Genomic DNA, 18,186 nt, shown 5'->3' on the forward strand with positions numbered 1-18,186 from the left:
ATACCCATTACTTCCATTGAGGGTTTCACATTAATTAGCTGGGATCAAAACCTACAAATCCCTCCGCTGAGAATTCAACTGTATTACTAAGCCCTGCCTCCATCATCTATTCTAGGTCCCCTGACACACACACACACACACACACGCACACACACACATGCACACACATCAAAAATGAATTAAATTAAATGAACATCACCAGGCATTTCCTCCAGCTCTTGTATTTCTGGGTTCAGCCATTCAGTCTCTTGCATTCTGGGCTGTTTTCTTCTAGATGAGCATTTTAACTAACAATTATTCGTACTTTTAGCACAGCACTGATGAATTCATGGCAAATCCATATCAGTCAGTAGCTACACATGAGACATTTTGTGTTGTCAGTGTAGAGAGTTGCTTCCTGGGTGTGTTTCCCATGAAAATAAAGTCTCACTACTGACACTGGGAAAATCAGGCTGGAGTGATGAGGGAAGATTGCCCTCATCTGGAGTGTTTGGGACATGCTGCAAAAACAAATTTTCAGCTGCAGCTAAGTTATGTGTGACAATTTACTCTAAAGAGGTTGATAAATAAGTGACCTCATTTACACATTATTTCAAACATAACCTTCAAAATCCAGGAAAACAGAGACTGCTCAGTACATTACCACCGCCTTTATAAGAGTCTATGCTTTGAATATGGCTGTATCCCCCAAATTCCAAATTTGGGGGATACAGCCAGGTTCAGCAGCCAGGTGTCCCTCTGCATTAGTGAGAGCTGTCCTGTGTCAAAGCAGCAACAGAATGAATGACTTGGATGAAAAGATGAAAAGTAACCCTTAAAGTTGTTCATCTGCATGTTGGGAAAGCAATCTATTCACAGTTTAACCTAAAGTTTAACAAATTCTACATTTCTCTGTGCATTTAACACTGGAAAATGCTGGTTGCCAAATTACTTTAAACTCTTTCTTAGAAGCATTTTCAGTTGCATATACTGTATTGCAAAATGCTTTCCATACAAATTAGTTAGGATACTGACTGACAAACAACAAGAGGTATCACCGATTAATATGTATTAGGTGAATAATACAGTATATCTTAACATATACCACAAAGCAACTTTGTTCATATATTTCTGCGGTCTCTTCTGTAGACTCTCTGCAGCTCTGCGGATTTCTGTTCTTCCTCCTCCCTCCCTCGCTGTGGAAGAGATTAAATGCTGTGTGTCACTAAGATACCCATGAAATAGGCTTCATAATCTTTGAAAGAAAAAAAAAAAAAACCTCCCTCTTCCCCATGGTTCAAGAGTGAAATAATTTCTGAACAAACTTTTGAATAACACCACCCTCAGCAGGTCTCCGAGAGTCTTTCAGGAGGCATCTGGAAAAAGGCTTTGCAAGGAAACTAACTTAATTCTTTTCAACTATTATTTCAAATCATGCGCTCCGTAATTTTGCAGCTTCTTATCACATTTGCGTGGTGATGTACATGACTGCCAAAAGTGCTCATTATTATGGTAGATTATTTGAAGAGGTGATGCAACTCAAAGCAACCCCATCATGATGTGGATGCCCTGCGCTCCACCATATAGCTGGTGGAGTGCGCCCTCTGCTGGCCTGGAAACACACCGCACTACTTGACGAAACATACATGACTAAACATATACATGTAATAAGCAAATCCTCTGCTGTTCAAATAATGACATGCTTATCTATCTCATCCCCTCTCAAGGCTGAAGAGCCTCTTCTGGCTTCACTGTCACAGCATTACCATTATTATTTATATCTAGTGATTCAAAATGATCTCCTCTCCTCTTCACAGTAATAATTAGCAGCAACACGACTCCACACATCACAACCAGGAAGCAGATCCAGCTTTTAACAGGTTTATTGACATGTGTATAGCGATTGTCTGTGCACCGGAGGATTACAGAAAGGTATGATATAAAATAATACAAAACAGCTGTACATATACTGATGTTTTTAAAGGAATGCATTACTAACCATGAGGTCTTAAGCTGTGTAATAGGGTCAACTATTCACCTAATAAGGTGAATTCATAAGAGAAGGTTGAAGTTTTTTATCAGGAATAAAGGTAAATTAGTACATAAAAAACCCCAACAAACAAACAAAAAAAACACAACAGGATACTGAAGGTGGTATTGAACTTAAGGATGATGCCAGGCTAAAATAGGTCTGAGAATTTCACCAATACTAAAATCCAAAAACAAGGAAAAGTTAATTGCATATGGACAAGATCAACCCAAGCTGGGTTCAAATTAAGAACAAAGTAAAAGGATATTTCATGTCACAAATCATAGAAGCCAAAAGGGTGCTGCAACTATTCTTCCATCCACATGCCAATGGTAATACATTAACCGTTATACATATTATCTTCAAAAGCAGGATTCACTGGTGCGGCTCCAGTGGTTTTGGCGTGCTTAATAAAGGGCAGCTGACTGAGATGTTTTCATAACCCTGCTTGTGAACCTGTCTGGTTTCACTAAACCCCTTGGAACTGGCAACCCTTTTATTACTACCCGTATATGAAGTGCAGGACTGATCCTTGACCTGCTATAACGTCCCCTGTAGTCACGGGGCATTTGACAAGGAAGTTTGTTTTCACATCTGACGCCCATTTGAAGGACTTGCAGCTCTGAAACCTTTTAAATATCTGACTGAAATGTCTCCTACCAGCCTAAAATCACTGTGCAACACACTAATCCTGAGCTACAGTAATCAGCAGCACTACGTCAATTATCCATCACACCAAGTGTTTAAATCTTGTATTTAGACTTTAAATGCAACTTTTTTTTCTAAAGCAAGTCAAAATATTCTACCAAAATATAGTTAATATCACATAATTCATTATCTTGAAACCAGCAGAATGACTTTCCCTAGCTCAAGATTTTCCCCCTTTTCAGTCTAAATACAAAATGAAAACAATTGTTCATATATGGATAATTTTCTGCAGTGAATTGGTTTAGTGGAAAATATTAGCATAGTAGTACAAAGTGGGAATTCATGGGTCTCATTCATAAATGTCACACATCTATCAAGTATCAGGAGAGGGGCTTTGTTTTTGTTTTTTGGAAAGGTCTTCCAAAAAACAGAGATGCTGCAGTTCTGACAGCTGAGGACATGGAAGACATCCTGGTCTATCTCTTCTCACAGGGAAAAACACTCTGAGCATGAATACAGTTTGGCAATCCACCGTGCAAAGTCGTGAGCGAGAGTGTTTGTATGTGTATAGAGTATGTGTAGTGTACATACGTGTACGTTCAGCACATGCAAGCTAGACACAATTTCATGTGGGTGTGTATTACCAATTATACATCTTCCATACTTGAGGCTATTATTGACACAATCTGACTTTTCAAGCTAGACCATAATCAAGCTACACCATAATATTCAATTACAAAAATAGTATCACAATATAGACAATTCAATATGAGCACCTGGGAAGGCTAAATATAGCCTGAGTATTTGGCTACATTCATTGTCTGGGCAATGTTTATGGTAGCGTTGTGTGTGTTTGACACAGTGTTGGCAATATTTTCTCACTCACAAGCTCTCCTAGATCTACCACACAATAATATTCTGAAACACACAGAACTTGCTTACACTGAGAAACAACAGTTAACTAAAACCAATTATCAGTTAGAAAAATAGTTGTATTTTTTTTTTAACACTGAACATCTAAAAGAATCCCTCCCTCTTCCCCAAATAAATCCCTCCCCATTTCCTAACAAAATAGTTTTCTTTGAAACAAAAAAAGTTAATCTTTTGAGGTTATGTAAGGTCATACCTTTTGACAGTCCATCATACTCTTGACACAGACCCTGTTTAGCATAATTCATTAACCAGAAGTGTGTTCAAATGAACACGCCAATAACAATCCAACACACACATTTTGACAACACCAGCTACTGTGTTGTGAGTCGGGATCTGTCGGCATTTCTGTCAGCATGCTCAGGCTACTTAATGCATCTCAAATGAGTAAACCTAGCAGGTAATTACTTATTGATTCAAGTTACTAGTCATTGCTTGCATCAACATATACTCAGATTTGTGGTCTAACACCACATTTGGAAAAATAAAACCACAGAATTGAACACACCTCTGGTTGAGCCCTTGACCTGGAAACCATTTTCAGCCATGTTTGAAGTGATCTATGACCCTGCTAAACATAGCACAACTAGCTTATCTAGGAGGGTATTGCATGGGAGTGCTATTATTGCTTTAGAGAGTTATGAAGTGGATTTTGCCCAAGTTTAAAACCAGGCCCCTGTCTATACCCCATCTGCCTGGAAATCAGAATCAGATCTGGTGGGAATAGGTAAGCTCGCCATGGTGTATCTACATGCAATGTGCCTTCTAAGCCAGTGATGTTCAGTCCTGTGCCATGGAAGAATCTGCAGGTTTTCATTCCAACCAAACACTACACCAGCTGATTTCACCAATTAGCTAAACCTTCAACCAGAGAAGGAGGAATGAATTAGTGAAATCAGCTGGTGTAGTGCTTGGTTGGAAAGGAAACCTGCAGATTCTTCCATGGCACCAGACTGGACACCGCTGGTTCAGAGGGAACATTGTCCTCATGACAGATACTGACCTCTCTTCCGTCATGTTTAACTCACCTATCCTGATCCTATACAGATCAACAAACACAGAGGGAGAGACAGGGGGAAGGAATCTTCAGCCCAGGGCTGCATTCAGCAACACAATGTTGGCCAACGTTCAGATTGAGAGTAGAACACACAAGAGTTAGACCAAGGAGGGGCAATCGTGTGCAGGTTTTTATTCCACACAAAGACTACACAAGGTCATTTCACTGATCAGTTCATCCTCCTGTGGTTGAAGGTGTGATAATCAGTGAAATCACCTGCTGTAGTCTTTAGTTGGAATGGAAACCTGCAGACTCTCGGCTCATGACTGCCCCTCCCTGTGTTAGACCCTTTATATCAATGACCTTTCTATACTGAACATTGTTCAACATTTGCAACATGAATGAAGCCCAGGCATCATTCTGTTATCGTGTTAGTGGTTGCTGCGCTGCGGTGGCTAGTCGATGGGGCCCTGGAAGATGAGCCGCGTCCAGCCGGGGGAGCTGAGGGCGGTCGAGCAGAAGGGGCAGACGGGTCTGAAGGCGTGGGTCCCGTGGGGCAGCGGGGTTTCAGCCCAGTACTTGGCTGTCCTCTCTGAGCAGACATGGCCGCACGGCACAAAAGCGTGTGTAGGGGCTCCGGCGTCCACATACACAGCGGGCTCACACCCGAGCCACAGCGGCACGTATGGGCCCAGGCTCCTGCACAGGGGGCATTCACGGCGGACTGTGGAGCTCTCGCCTTCTCCTTGTTCCTCCTCTCCCTCAGATCGCTGGCCCCAGTCGTGGCGTCCGTGAACATGACCGCAGGTGAGGTAGACCCAGGGCTGCCGTTCTTCAAGGCTGCGACAACACATCAACAGAGTGGCATTATTTTCAGCTTGGTGCAAACTACTACAAGCACTATTCTTTAGCTGTTTTTTTGACATATTAACATCGCTTTTGTAAATGCAATAACTACCAAAGTGTAAAACACAGAGAATAGCTTGCTTATAGGCAAGCTTCTGGAAATTTCACATGACACAAGATGAATAACCTGATAAGAAATTAATCATTAAACTGAAACACCAAGTGACCAAACCGACCCTGTCATGTATCACATGTGGCACCCACCTGTGGCTGCGTGGCAGACTGGGGAAGGCCAGTGTGCTGAGGCCGACGGGGCACTGGGGCCGCGCAGCGTTCAGCTCCTGGCGCAGTGCTTCCAGGTGGCGCAGGGTGGGAGCACGGAGCAGCCCCTCTCCAGTACGCCACAGCAGGGTGGCACCGCACAAGTCCACCAGGGAGCCGTCACGCAGCGCGCTGCTCTCCCCCTCAGCCTGCAGAGCGTGACACACACAAGCCAATTAAAGCACAAACAGGCGCAGACAGATGCAAGCTTACAATGACAATTAGTGGTAATGATGTAAACAGTCTGTTTTTCTGCAACATTTGACTGAATCCCAGTAAAAAAACAAGGCAAGGGGTAAGAGAGGAAGTAGCTAATATTATGAATGCTAGTGTTCTTGCTACCAACTGAAAAAATGCAATTTAGCCGTACTAAGTTATCTAGGTTAGGTAGTTCACCTAGCGGACCGTCCAAGTTCAAAGTAGCCATCCATAGTAGAGATGCACCGATCGATCGGCCGGTGACCGGAATCGGCCGGTTTTCAGCTGATCGGCCATGACCGGTGACCGGCCGATCAGTCTCATATATCCGATTCTGTGCCGGTCAAATTTAAGACAACGGTAAAAACTCCGCTGTAATTAAGCAATATTACACGAGAGGGTGTGCGTTACCGTGATGCTTACGGACCTCGGCGCAAGCGCCTCGGTCCTGACCGCATCACTGTCGTGCCAATAATGACGGTAACGCACACCCCAGAGTGTAATATTGCGATTATACAACAGTTACCAACAAAATAAAAGATACAAACAAAATGTATTCATATTGTGGGGCAATTCGCTCTCAAAATAAAAATCGTTTTGCAAGTGTTATCTCAGCTTCCCCGGAAATACATGGGGTCTGACTAATAACTGGAAAACAATCAGTCACGTCAGTACACTCCTATGTAATGGAACCTAGTTTACTACTCCAGCAAGTAGGCGGAGCCTTAGTAACGACCTAGCAACAGAGACGATTTCTAGTCCCTGTTGAGTCAGCCAGCCAACTTGAGCTAATGCTTTCTAGAGATCGCGGGATTTCCCAAACTGAATAAATACCACACATATGAACACAAAACTGCCTTGCTAGCTCAATCTTGTTGTAACTAAGATATCTGCTGAAAAAAATAATTTTTCCATGGACAGATTTAGCTACTATGTCCGCAAACTTCACATGTATTTTTAAGCTAGTAGCGCCGTGTCACAGACTCACTGGCACAGCTGATGGATGGCAGAGCGTCTGGTAACATCAAGGCTGAACACAGTTAGCGTAACGTTATATTTAAATATATTGTATGATAATATGGCGGAGTAATATTTAGTGATGAGCACGGCTAGGTGTGCTGTCATGCTGATTTGAGCACGTTCTAAATGTCTAGTTGACCAATCAGATCGCTTGGTCGGAACTACCTGTTGTTGTCCGTGTGTTGTTATATAGATCTGTTGCACCTGTTTTCTTTCGGGAAAGTATAAAGTGGGATATACTGCAATTCATTTTCATTTGGATTTTATTTGTTCAAAAAAGCTCTGTCCAGTAACCTGGAGCACTTTTTTATTTTGAGATTTGTTTGAGTGAGAGTGAGAGAAGGTCCTGTAACCTGGTGCAGTTTTGGAGAAAATGTAAGTTATTAATAGTCAATGTTTTATTATGAACATACAATTGAATTTTAATTTTCCATTAAAGAAAAGTTACAAAAATGTTTGTGTGTGCTGTCAATTATAGTTCTGAGAAAGAAAATCGGAATCGGCCAAAATCGGAATCGGCAGGTCAGACTTTTAAAAAATCGGAAATCGGAATCGGCCAAGAAAATTGCAATCGGTGCATCTCTAATCCATAGTACTCTTTTAGCTATGTAGGTAAAGTAGTTATCTAGCCTGCTGACGTTCCAAGATCATTGAATGCCATAATCATTAATAAATGAAAAAAAAAAAAAAACAGAAAGGCATTTTGCCATATTTTTTTATATTTTGACCCGAGTTCGCCACTTAGCTACGTTGTGCTCTGAAAAACTGTGGGTCTTTGGCTCCCTCGTTGAGCTTTAACTCAATTATTTCTGCCTCCAGAGCAGATCTGCCTCAAAGAAATGTATGTATAATTAAAACTACAATCTGCCACACATACACACGCACAAGTGTAAGCACAAAAACAAGCAAGCAACCAAGCACATGCACACTTTGCGTGCACACACACTCGTCACTCATCCCAGCATGTGACTGACCAGTTTGCCGCGGCTGGGTCCGGAGCGTGTCTCCCGCAGGGCGTAGACGTCTCCACACACAGAGATCTCCCTCCACAGGCCCTGCTTGGAGTCCTCGGGGAACCCCTCTGGGTGCATCACGAGCACCCCGTTGGTGGTCAGGCCGTCCATGTGCCCATCAGGGTTTTTCCATTTGGTGGCTTTTTCCTGTGGAAGCACAGACATGGTGGATATAATCATTCATAACACTGACTTTCTAGCTGAATTAAAACGTAAATATGAGTAAAGTAAATATGAATGGCCAATGTTTTAACTCTTGGCTTTGTCTTTGTTAATGAGGATGAGAACTAGGGTTGAGCATTGTTGTAAATCTTTCAATGCCGATACCAATTCTAATACTTCAAATTCGATTTCATGATACAATATAATAAATCATTCTTTATCTAAGCGTTCTTTTTCTAAGCGCCATCTGCTTTTCTAAGTAGAATCGGATCATATTCAATCAATATCATCAGAAAAAATGTCCACACACAAGAAGAAATTTTGAGTTCTCAAAGTAAGAATACAACATTTTGAGATTTTCAGATACCTTCTGATGACTTTAAATTGATACAAATGCCAAAAATTGCTACATAACTGATATGTATTGCTTTTTGATACCCAGCACTAATGAGAACTGACTGTGACTCCACTCTACCATGTAATTTTACTCAATTCATTACACTACGATTTAGTAAACTGACTCCAAAACCTTAGCCTATTTTCCAATCACTTTTCATTTTGCTGCATGCTCTGCATTATTTCCCCTACATCCAATGAAATGTTTGCATTCCTTGCAAGTTCGAACTGTTCCCTCTAATTCAATTCATGAATATCACCTCCATAAATCTGTCTGCTCACCCCTAGGAAGATGTTTTTGGAGGAGTCGAAGCCAGCGGCGTAGATGCGTGCGGTGTAGGGAGGGTTGCGTTCACACACCACTCTGCAGGCAAAACGTGAGATGGTGCTGGGGGCGATGGAGGGGTCTTCCCCCTCCTTCCCCCCTCCGGAAGTGTCTGTCACCACAAAGTCAATGGGACTTTCTGTGGAGCGCCCGATCTGTAGGGGAACAGCACAGAGAACTGTCTTTTACAATCCACTGACAGAAAGGTTGGCCATCCTGGATATTATTAATCAAAAAGTGATATTTTAACATTGGTATAACATTTATTAGTTTTAGACATTGGCTTCAGCTTTGTGCTGTGATCCAATTTTTCCTGGTTTAGATTTTCCAAAATTACGTCTCCCACATAATGGAGGCTTTCATTGTTGTGAGTGTTGCCATAGAGATAAAAGAGTTTTATCTCTTATATTGTAAAAGGCCATTTTAAATTATTGATAAAGAAAGTTGGAGAACTGTCAGGATAATCATGGACACACACATCAGGGGATGCTAAGGCTGGAGGTTCAGTACCCATGGATTAATAATAAAATGAGATGAGATAAGGTGAAATTATTGTATGAAAGAGAGTGTGACTGTAATTCAAAGTATCCAGGTTCTTATTCCCGGAGTGTTTCTGCTGGTTTGACTGTATCTGGGTCCCACTTCTAAGCTGGCACCCTCTGACTTATTTTTGGGCTCAATGAATATTCATGTATCCCCGCTGTGAGAGAGCCTGTGTCACATAGCTGATGCTGCACGGTGAGTGGCCGTATGTGTGGGTGCTGTAGTTTGTGGTTCGAGCTCTGGGCGAAACGAAGGTCCTAATGCCCATATGTTCCAGTCTCTGTTTCACCTGTTCTCGTTTTAATCATAGAGACTGGAAATCAAGTCAAATTACCTAAATGAAATTTCTGACACCTATTAGAAAATCAACCCTCTTTCTTGGATCTTTGTAGATAGATATTAGTGGTGGATGAAATTAGTGGTGGATGAAAATTAGTTAACATTATGAGTCATGATTTTAAATTGATTTTTGTAGTTGTAAAACTATAGTCTCCTGTATGTACTACTGGACACAACAGAGGGGGCTCTTGAAGGTTAACCCCCCTCTATTTCCTCAGCTGTTTTCAACTGTTCTTTGTCAATTGCATTCTTTATAAAAAAAAATATATATAAAGACTTCTGTCAGCAAGGTTTAACCAAACCAGAGAGGAAAAATCCAACCTAAAACAGAATTGACATTGTCCCTCGGATCTTGGACAGTTCAAATAGTATTTGCATAGAACAATGTATAATTTGGAAAACAAATATGGTAATTTGTGATCATTTTAAGAACTTTGTGTACAAATACAGTGTTTATTCTTTTACACAAAAGCTTTTATTCATATTATTGCTCACAGCTCTGAACCAAAATGATTTGGCAACTGGATGACATTATGTAAGAGCATTGTGTAAGACTAAAATCATGGAAATAACGTGTGAATTCTTAGGATGGATTATTTTTGCTTTAAATCCTGACATTGTCTAAGGAGGATGGATGAAAGCCTTTATTGGTTCCCTGGGGTGTCATTACCTGAAACATGTCTGTGTTGTTGTCATGGCAGTACTCCACCACCACCGTCTGGTTACGGGACAGAGTGAAGGAGATGCTGTGCTGCCCCCTGCTGTGGACCGCCTGCAACAACAACGGCATGCAACAAGGGTCGCATTCAGATAATCTGGAACAGTCTTGAGTTTTAACTTTTAGACATGGGAGGATAGAAGGAGAGAAACACTGTTGGCATTTTCTTGACGATCCATAATTCAAAAGGCAATAAAAAATGGTTCTATATTTATAATTCTAAAATAAAAGTCTCAAACTGTAATGATGCATGTGATAGCAACACATGACCATGTGCTGATGGTGATAAAAATGTCACTTCTTTCCAGTTTCAACAGCCAGGGGACTGTTTCAAATTCCAAGAATTAAAATAGAAACAATCATGCATCCACAGATAGGAAAGAGACACACATATGCAGATGGATGGATGCACGCACACACACACACACACACACACACACACACACACACACACACACACACACACACACACACACACACACACACACACACACACACACACACACACACACACACACACACACCACTCTTCATGCGTATAGTCATCCTTCCTCTGGCCCCTTAACTAAAGACAAGAGGGAGTCACGGGAAGGAAATGAATGTCCCACACTGATAAAAAACACACACACACACAGACCTTGCTATCCTGTGGCGTGTTGAGGATGTGCACGGTGCTGGGTTTGACGCCGTTGGCCTTGGTCCTCCGGTAGAGAGCGAAGCGGCTCTTTCTGCGCCCGCGGTCTCCGCTGGGGAGAGAGCCATTGTACCTGGAGAAAAAACAAACAAAAACAAACACAGGACAAAAAATAAGGCCATGGAAACAAACACATCATGTAGACTAGACTAAACCTGACTAGACTGGAATAGACTTGGAAAGACCAGACTAGACTAGAAGAATAGAATAGAATAGAATAGAATAGAATAGAATAGAATAGAATAGAATAGAACTTTAGTATCCAGGCAGGTCAGAAAAATTTAATGGCCTAGCTTCAGGCAGAGTTAAAAAACAATGCGATATGAGTCATCACACATCAGTACACAGGGCGGACTCAAAGACAATATGTACATTGCATATATAAAGGAAAAAAGAATGTGTCATTGTTCTCTGCACCCTGAAGAAGTCCTGGTGGGGCCGTTTTATTACATTTTAACATGAAATAGCCATGGTTAATAAATGGCTTTTTAACTTCATACAGAGGAGAGTGCCTTGGATTTCCTCTTCTCTTTCTTCCTTTACATATGGACTCCCCACATGTCCAATGAGCAGCTCCAGTGAACACGTTTCAAACCCATGCAGTGTTGCTCTTCTGATCAACACTGTACATAGAATATAGTTCAATTCCAGTTCATCTAGCTTTATTGAGGAAGCTGATGGTGGAAGGAACAGAACACATTGTTGTCTTGTTCCTAATCTCTGTTTACGATCTCTGCTGATACTCATGGGAAAACTAAAGCTACAAATAAAACGCCACCAATGCCACCAAGACCTTTGTACACATACCTGCAATCAGAGAGCAAACAAAATTGTGTTATTGTTGTGCGTCAGTGTGGCTGCGTTATTACAGTGTCTATTAAAACAAATTACAAACACAGCACTCACAAGCCACTCATGATTCATGTATGACTGTTGAACCTCACCCACAGCACAAATACCACTCGAGTCTCATTCACTCAGTTTGCACTTGAAACTCGCGCTCACTGTAGAGGAGCGAGCTATTGTTAACCTCTCTTTACAATGAAACACATTTTCAGAGTGACAGAATAATTTCCACAACTCCTTCGCACAATACCATTACTGTATAGCCTTGAGTAACTGCTCTAGTTAAGAATCAGAATAATAGATTTTTGCTCATTAATACAAGCAGACATGCAAATTTAGATTCTTCTTGGTGTGAGGCTTGTAAATAATCTAGTCTAAGCCTAGAGTGTGCACTATTTTTATAATTCAATTTCAACCTCTTTTTGAAAAGATGATCTCAGTTTTCATGTGTTTTTAATGAGTGTGTAGCATGATTTTAACTTTCCACTCTGGCAGGGGTTCTGGCTAAAACACTGACTTCATCCTCAATTTCCCAATGAAGCTCAGTGGAACTTCATTTTCACGGTCTGGGTTCACACAGAAGGCTGTATGCTGGTTTTAAGCTTTTGGCTAATCAGCGGCGCATGGTCCTTATTAAAAACTATTCAGAGGATGCCCAGTGGGCAAGAATACTTTGTGAAGGACATTAACTCTGCCTTCACTGGCCTTCAAATTGGATCACCTCGCAGGGCATCTGGTCCGGCTCTGGTCACAGATCGCTCTCACAGTGGGGTCTCAAAGTGGGGTCACGGGACTAGTGCCTCCTTTGATTGTTTGCACAATGAGATATTGCACTGGAAAATGGGTATTCTGGCTAGACGTTTCACTATCTCCATTTGTTATCACCTTTCCTCTATGAAATTTTGAGAAACTAGCCTGTGTGTTAGATAAAGACCCCTTTTACACAGGCATCTGTCCTGGGTGATTGGATTGTGTTTGGATAGAGCAAAAACACATAAAATCCAGGCGTAAATGCAACCAAGATGCATTGAGATCATCCAAATGACATCAGAAGGCCACATTAACAACAAAGTGTAAGTGCAATGTGTCTCCAATCCACATATACTGTAGCAACTAAAACTTTTCTGGATACGAGACACATGGTATTGGCAGGTGTAATGGGGGCCAGTTTGAGTTGAGGTTGAGTTCAGTCAGTATCAGTTAGTTTCAGTTAGGTTCCTACCAGTGGGAGGTTTTATGATTTTTAATGTCCAGAATGTAGAATAGTTGCTGAAATCTGGGCAGAGCCAGGTCATCATCAGAGTTTTTGACATTTCTAACCAGTCATACATCTAGCAAAAAAAACTGTTCTCTGAAATAAACTACAGATGACAAAATTGCACCTATATTTCTCTATATTTATATTAATCTTCCCTTGCATTCTTAGAGTCTCTTAGTTTCCCTTAAACTAATTTGCATCAGATACACAATGACTGGTAAATAAAATTTGATCTACTTCACAGTTTATGTCAGTGCTAGCTGCTCAGTTTGGTCAACTGGTTAGCTAGTTATTATCTGTAAAGAGTTTTTTATTGTTTTATCTTTTGTACAGACCCAGGGCTGGTGGATTTAGGGTTAGACTGAAACTAAAATACGTATAAGTTGCTGTAATGGAGAGGTGCCTATAATCTATAATGATACAACACATCAAATTACCAGTCGTGCGAGTTCTGTCAGACTGTCTGGTTCACAAATTCATCTACATTTTGGAACACCTGGATTCGAAAGGAATGGTGTGAAGTAAGTTCAGAGTGCTCTCTCTCCTTCCAAAGCAAGTTTCCTTACTGATCTGTATAATAATGATAATGTGATACTTTTATTGAGCCCCATGAATCTCTTTTTGTTTGACCTCCTCCAGGGAGATCAAATCGCAGGCTCAGCTACAGAACAGCATCCCTGGATCTTGAAGGGATTCGGTGTCTTGCTCAAAAACACCTCAGCGGGGCAGATGCATGCAAACACGAGGTTCCTCTGGGTGAAGGAGGGTTTCTCTAACCACTAGAGCACCCTGCTGCCCAATGTGCGTGTGTATGTACGTGTGACTGAGTAGTTTGTTGACATTATGCATGTTTATTCAGCTACACTGCCGTGCATCTCAGGATCATCATTTGTTTACTGTAGCTACCAACCCTCAGGCTAGAGCGGGGCAGAACAGATAGTCAGCAGGCTGCTGGTGAGAAAGTCTGGAATTTTATCTGAAAAACCCTCAAAGAATAAGAAAACTGTTCCAGGATCTGTCAGGCAGGGGACATGCTCATATACCCTGCCTGTCAGTTCAAGCTGGACTTCGGCTGTCAAGAGGAGGAGTAGGTCAGGAAGAGAAGACCCAGGTGGATAGAGGTCCGAGGTGTCTGGTTAACAGGGAGAAGATATGGACCAAGGAAAAGAGGGCAAAGCAGAGGGCAAGGGTGAGAAAAGCAGCTTACAGAGAAAGAGAGAGTAGCCAGTGCCTTGACAAGAATAGAGAAAAAACAACGGTCAGAAGCTATCATAAGAGAACGAAGAGCGTATCAGGGCCAGAGAGCTGGTGAGATGAAGAAAAGGGCAAGGTGCTAGGAGAGGAAAGGTAGAGAGAAAGATCGGAAACAACTTAAGGCAGAGGGTTGAGGGGAAAGGCCAGCGGAAGAGCGACTGAGCACGGTACGATTCGCCAGGCCAGTTCTGGCCTGCGTCACGCATGTGCGCACATCACGATACACACAGTATGAAATATTCACTCCTTCTGCCCCCCGACACGGGGTTTATTTTCGTTGAGGGCAAGCCACCGAGGAGACCTGCCTCTCTGAAAGTCAGCACTCAGCAGAACATAGGGAGGCTGGCAGGCTGGCAGGGAGGGGACTGGGTGAAAGACAGAGGAATGCGACACAGACGGCGTAAGAGTGGTTATGAGTGAGATAAAAGGGTGTGGGAGAGATAAACAGAGAGAACAAGAGAGGCTTTGCATGGGTGTGTGGGAAGGGGGTGTGGGCTTTCTAACAGAGCACAAGTTGAGCTTTGCTGGGCTGGACCGGCCAGGACTGCACACAGTGTCCAGGCTAACTAAGGTAATGAGCGATGGCAGGCAGCCACTGCAAAGATCACATGCCCTGCACTGAGACAGCCATCGACCACACAGGACATGTGATCATTAAGGCAGACAGATGCAGAGTCAAAACATGCTTGCATAAACAGGCCAGGAAAATATGATGTCTGACAGGCAGCAGTAGAAAGAGCATTTTGATTCTCACTAGTGTCCAGTACGGTATGTTTGGGAACAGAGCAGCTGGTCATTATGCTGAATCATAAGGAGCAAATCCCACTGATCATGATATAGGATAATCTATATAATAAAAACAATGCATGACCAATTTTGTTTTCTATAGACAACTTTACTAGCCTGTTTGCATGAGGCCAACACTTTGGCAAAGCTAGATCAAACCTAACCTCAATCATCAGTTTTAAAATGGATTAGGCTAATAATACAGATGGCATCAAAATGGCAGGCTGGTAGCCAAAAATCCTTGATTTCCTATCCTTGATGAGGTGGAATGAAGTGACATGAACCTCATACACTGTTGAGAACACTTCTACTTCTACTTCTTGCACTTAGATCTGAGCTAAATTATCACTTCCTTCCTTTGACTGGTGGCATCAAGGGTGTAAGGGACTGTTTGTGGTAACAGGAGGAGGATGAGGAGGGCTAATCAGTATTCTGATGCAGGCTGCAGCCTCCTCACTCCATGTTCAGCCAGAGGGGAAGAGAAAGGCCATTGGGTCAGTTATCTTTGGCATACACAGGAAGCTCTGCAGGGCAAGAGGGAGGTCTGTGTGAGTCTGGATCTGACTGTGTATGTGTGTGTGTGTGTATGTGAGTGTGTGTGTGTGTTTTGTGGCGTTACTGGTCTAGTTTGGAGCTGCAGGGGTGGGAATGCTGTGGAAGCTGGTGGCTGTCATCAGCACATCCTGTCTACTGTGTGTGGCGGTGGTGGTGTGTGTGTGTGTGTGTGTGTGTGTGTGTGTGTGTGTGTGGAGGGAGGATTTCTATTCTCCCCTTGGCATGAATGGTCGTCTGGCTGCGGTGTTTATTAATTAGTAATAAACATGAAAAAGCCTTTGTGACAAAACATATATTAGGTAGTAGCAGGCTTTTTGCAGACACTGGTTTTATCCTCTGTCCCACTTTCTGCAATCACAGATCCAGCATAGTATGACATCATTGGGATTTTCAGCCTGAGCAATCGAGTGCTGATTTTACCCCCACTCCAACCATTGATGAAAAAGCGGCTACATCCGTAGTAGCCTTATTTACTACGGCTATAGTAGATTTTGCACCGTTTACACACAAACACACCATAGATGTAGAAATAAGGTATATTGGGAGGCATAGGCGAAGGGGAAAGGCTTTCATTTGGGATGCAAAGTTAGTTTGTAACATCACTACACCGACCTACACTCGAGACGTTTCATTAAAAAAACGGCAATGCTCCATTTAATGAGGAAAAACAGTTCAAATCTATTGCTATCAGAGATTTACTCTTCGAAAAACGACGATAATAACGAGATTTTCTGTGAGAGCAGTGGATTAAATCTGAACTCACACGTCATCCTTTCGTTTATTGTATTGAGGGAGCCGTTTGATTTTTAGTCTACTGGTGAAACGTTTCTTGAGCCTGTACAATTTCAGTATATCTAACTTATAGGTTGAAATGACTTACCCCAAAATGACCAATTCGCCGTATTTTACCGGGTCTTTAATGGGCACATCATCTCCGTCCTTTTTCGGTGAATTCATCAGACTGGACTGCTCTAAAAAAAAAAAAAAATGCGTCCAACGGCTGTAGTAGTGAGATAAAACAATACTGGCACACTCAAAACTGAAGGGAAGTTGGTTGAATTGTAGTCTATCAAAGTTTGGGCACAGTTGGGCAAAGTTTTTTCAGACTTCTTGTTGCTTGTTTTATTGTTTTGATCCCGTGAAGGAGCATCTTTCGTGGGTTTAATATCTGTGTGCAGTAGTATCGCGACAAATCTGTTCTGTAGCATAGGGTACAACAACAGCTAACGGCAGGGAGTGGGCGATACCATGTTTAGTAGGGGTGGTCGATGGCGACTTATCCCAAGTAGTAGACAGTACAGTGACTTGAGGGGATAATGCACACTTTTAGCGTTAATTTGTTGCCGATAAATATTGAATGCGCGATGGGACGATACAACAATATTCATAATGCAGGATGGAAATACAATTACGCTAGCATCCTCCCTATAAACCAAGAAATTGATGTGGCCTCGATGAGAAGCTGGCTCCTGACTAATAAAATAAAATGAGGCTTTTCGAAATTCAGAGGAAGTGCCCGCGTCGCCCCGTCATGTCACAGCCCAGTCCTAGCCAGCACATTTATAGTTTGGGAATCTGTCTGATTTTATTTCAGAAAATCGTAGCACTGATCTCACGGGTCATTATAGAGTCTGACGTAATGAGCTGCTTCACAGGGATGTGATGTAGTTAGGATGTGGGTCACCATTGCGCCCAGACGCGACACCTTTTTTTTTTTTTTTATTGTCTGCGCTTTTCATCAAGTTGAGAGACAAATAGGTCGGCTGGAGCCTCTCTCTCTCTCTCTCTCTCTCTCTCTCTCTCTCTCTCTCTCTCTCTCTCTCTCTCTACCCCGCTTCCTATCTATTTAACACCCCCCTACCATGTCTGTCTCTCTCTCACACACACACAAACAGAAAAGTGTGTGAGGGAGGACAGTGTGTGATTGGTTTAAGTATGTGCTTACTCATAGTGCTGTGACCACATGAGGGCAGTGCACCTCAGTTCAACTTTCCAAATTTCTATGAAATTAGTTGACTTTAACTATTTACAATGTTAATATGTATGTCTAAGGAAGAGCTACACCTGTACAGTGCTGTAATGAACAAACACTGTATTCAACTCTATTTCATTATTATTCTCTTTTTTTTGCTGAGGAAATGCTTCAGGTTGTAAATCTGTGGAATATGAATGAATTGGACGTATAAGTTGGGTCAGATACAGCAGCCTTGTCACTTACTTGTCACAATTCCTTCCAAGAACTTGGTTGCTGTTCGTTGTTTTTTGATTAGGCAAAGCAAAGCCTTTGCTGCAGGCTTTTTGGACCAGACCCAGTGCTGGGGTGGCTGTA

General features: G+C 42.2%; 1 protein-coding gene across 4 annotated transcripts; it reads right to left on the reverse strand.

Moving 5' to 3' along the window:
* Window positions 1-1,864: 1,864 nt before the first annotated feature.
* LOC139648775 (E3 ubiquitin-protein ligase pellino homolog 2) lies at window positions 1,865-17,022 on the reverse strand. 4 transcript variants are annotated; one of them, XM_071525009.1, is made up of 7 exons: window positions 16,738-17,022; window positions 11,102-11,231; window positions 10,417-10,518; window positions 8,822-9,019; window positions 7,943-8,128; window positions 5,694-5,899; window positions 1,865-5,423 (listed from the first exon to the last, which is right to left on the reverse strand). In XM_071525009.1, the coding sequence occupies exons 1-7, from the start codon at window positions 16,812-16,814 to the stop codon at window positions 5,039-5,041; spliced, it is 1,284 nt and encodes a 427-aa protein (XP_071381110.1). In that variant the 5' UTR covers window positions 16,815-17,022; the 3' UTR covers window positions 1,865-5,038. The 4 variants fall into 4 exon arrangements, with proteins under 4 accessions (XP_071381110.1, XP_071381111.1, XP_071381109.1 ...); XM_071525010.1 differs by having other exon boundaries at window positions 5,688-5,899; XM_071525008.1 differs by having other exon boundaries at window positions 1,865-5,415; window positions 5,662-5,899.
* Between the last annotated feature and the right edge of the window lie 1,164 nt (window positions 17,023-18,186).

The sequence above is a fragment of the Centroberyx affinis genome, unplaced genomic scaffold (assembly GCF_046629955.1).
Source record: "Centroberyx affinis isolate AG114_WGS23_722 - 3 ecotype Tasmania unplaced genomic scaffold, CSIRO-AGI_Caff_v1 ptg001256l_1, whole genome shotgun sequence".
Taxonomy (NCBI): Eukaryota; Metazoa; Chordata; class Actinopteri; order Beryciformes; family Berycidae; genus Centroberyx; species Centroberyx affinis.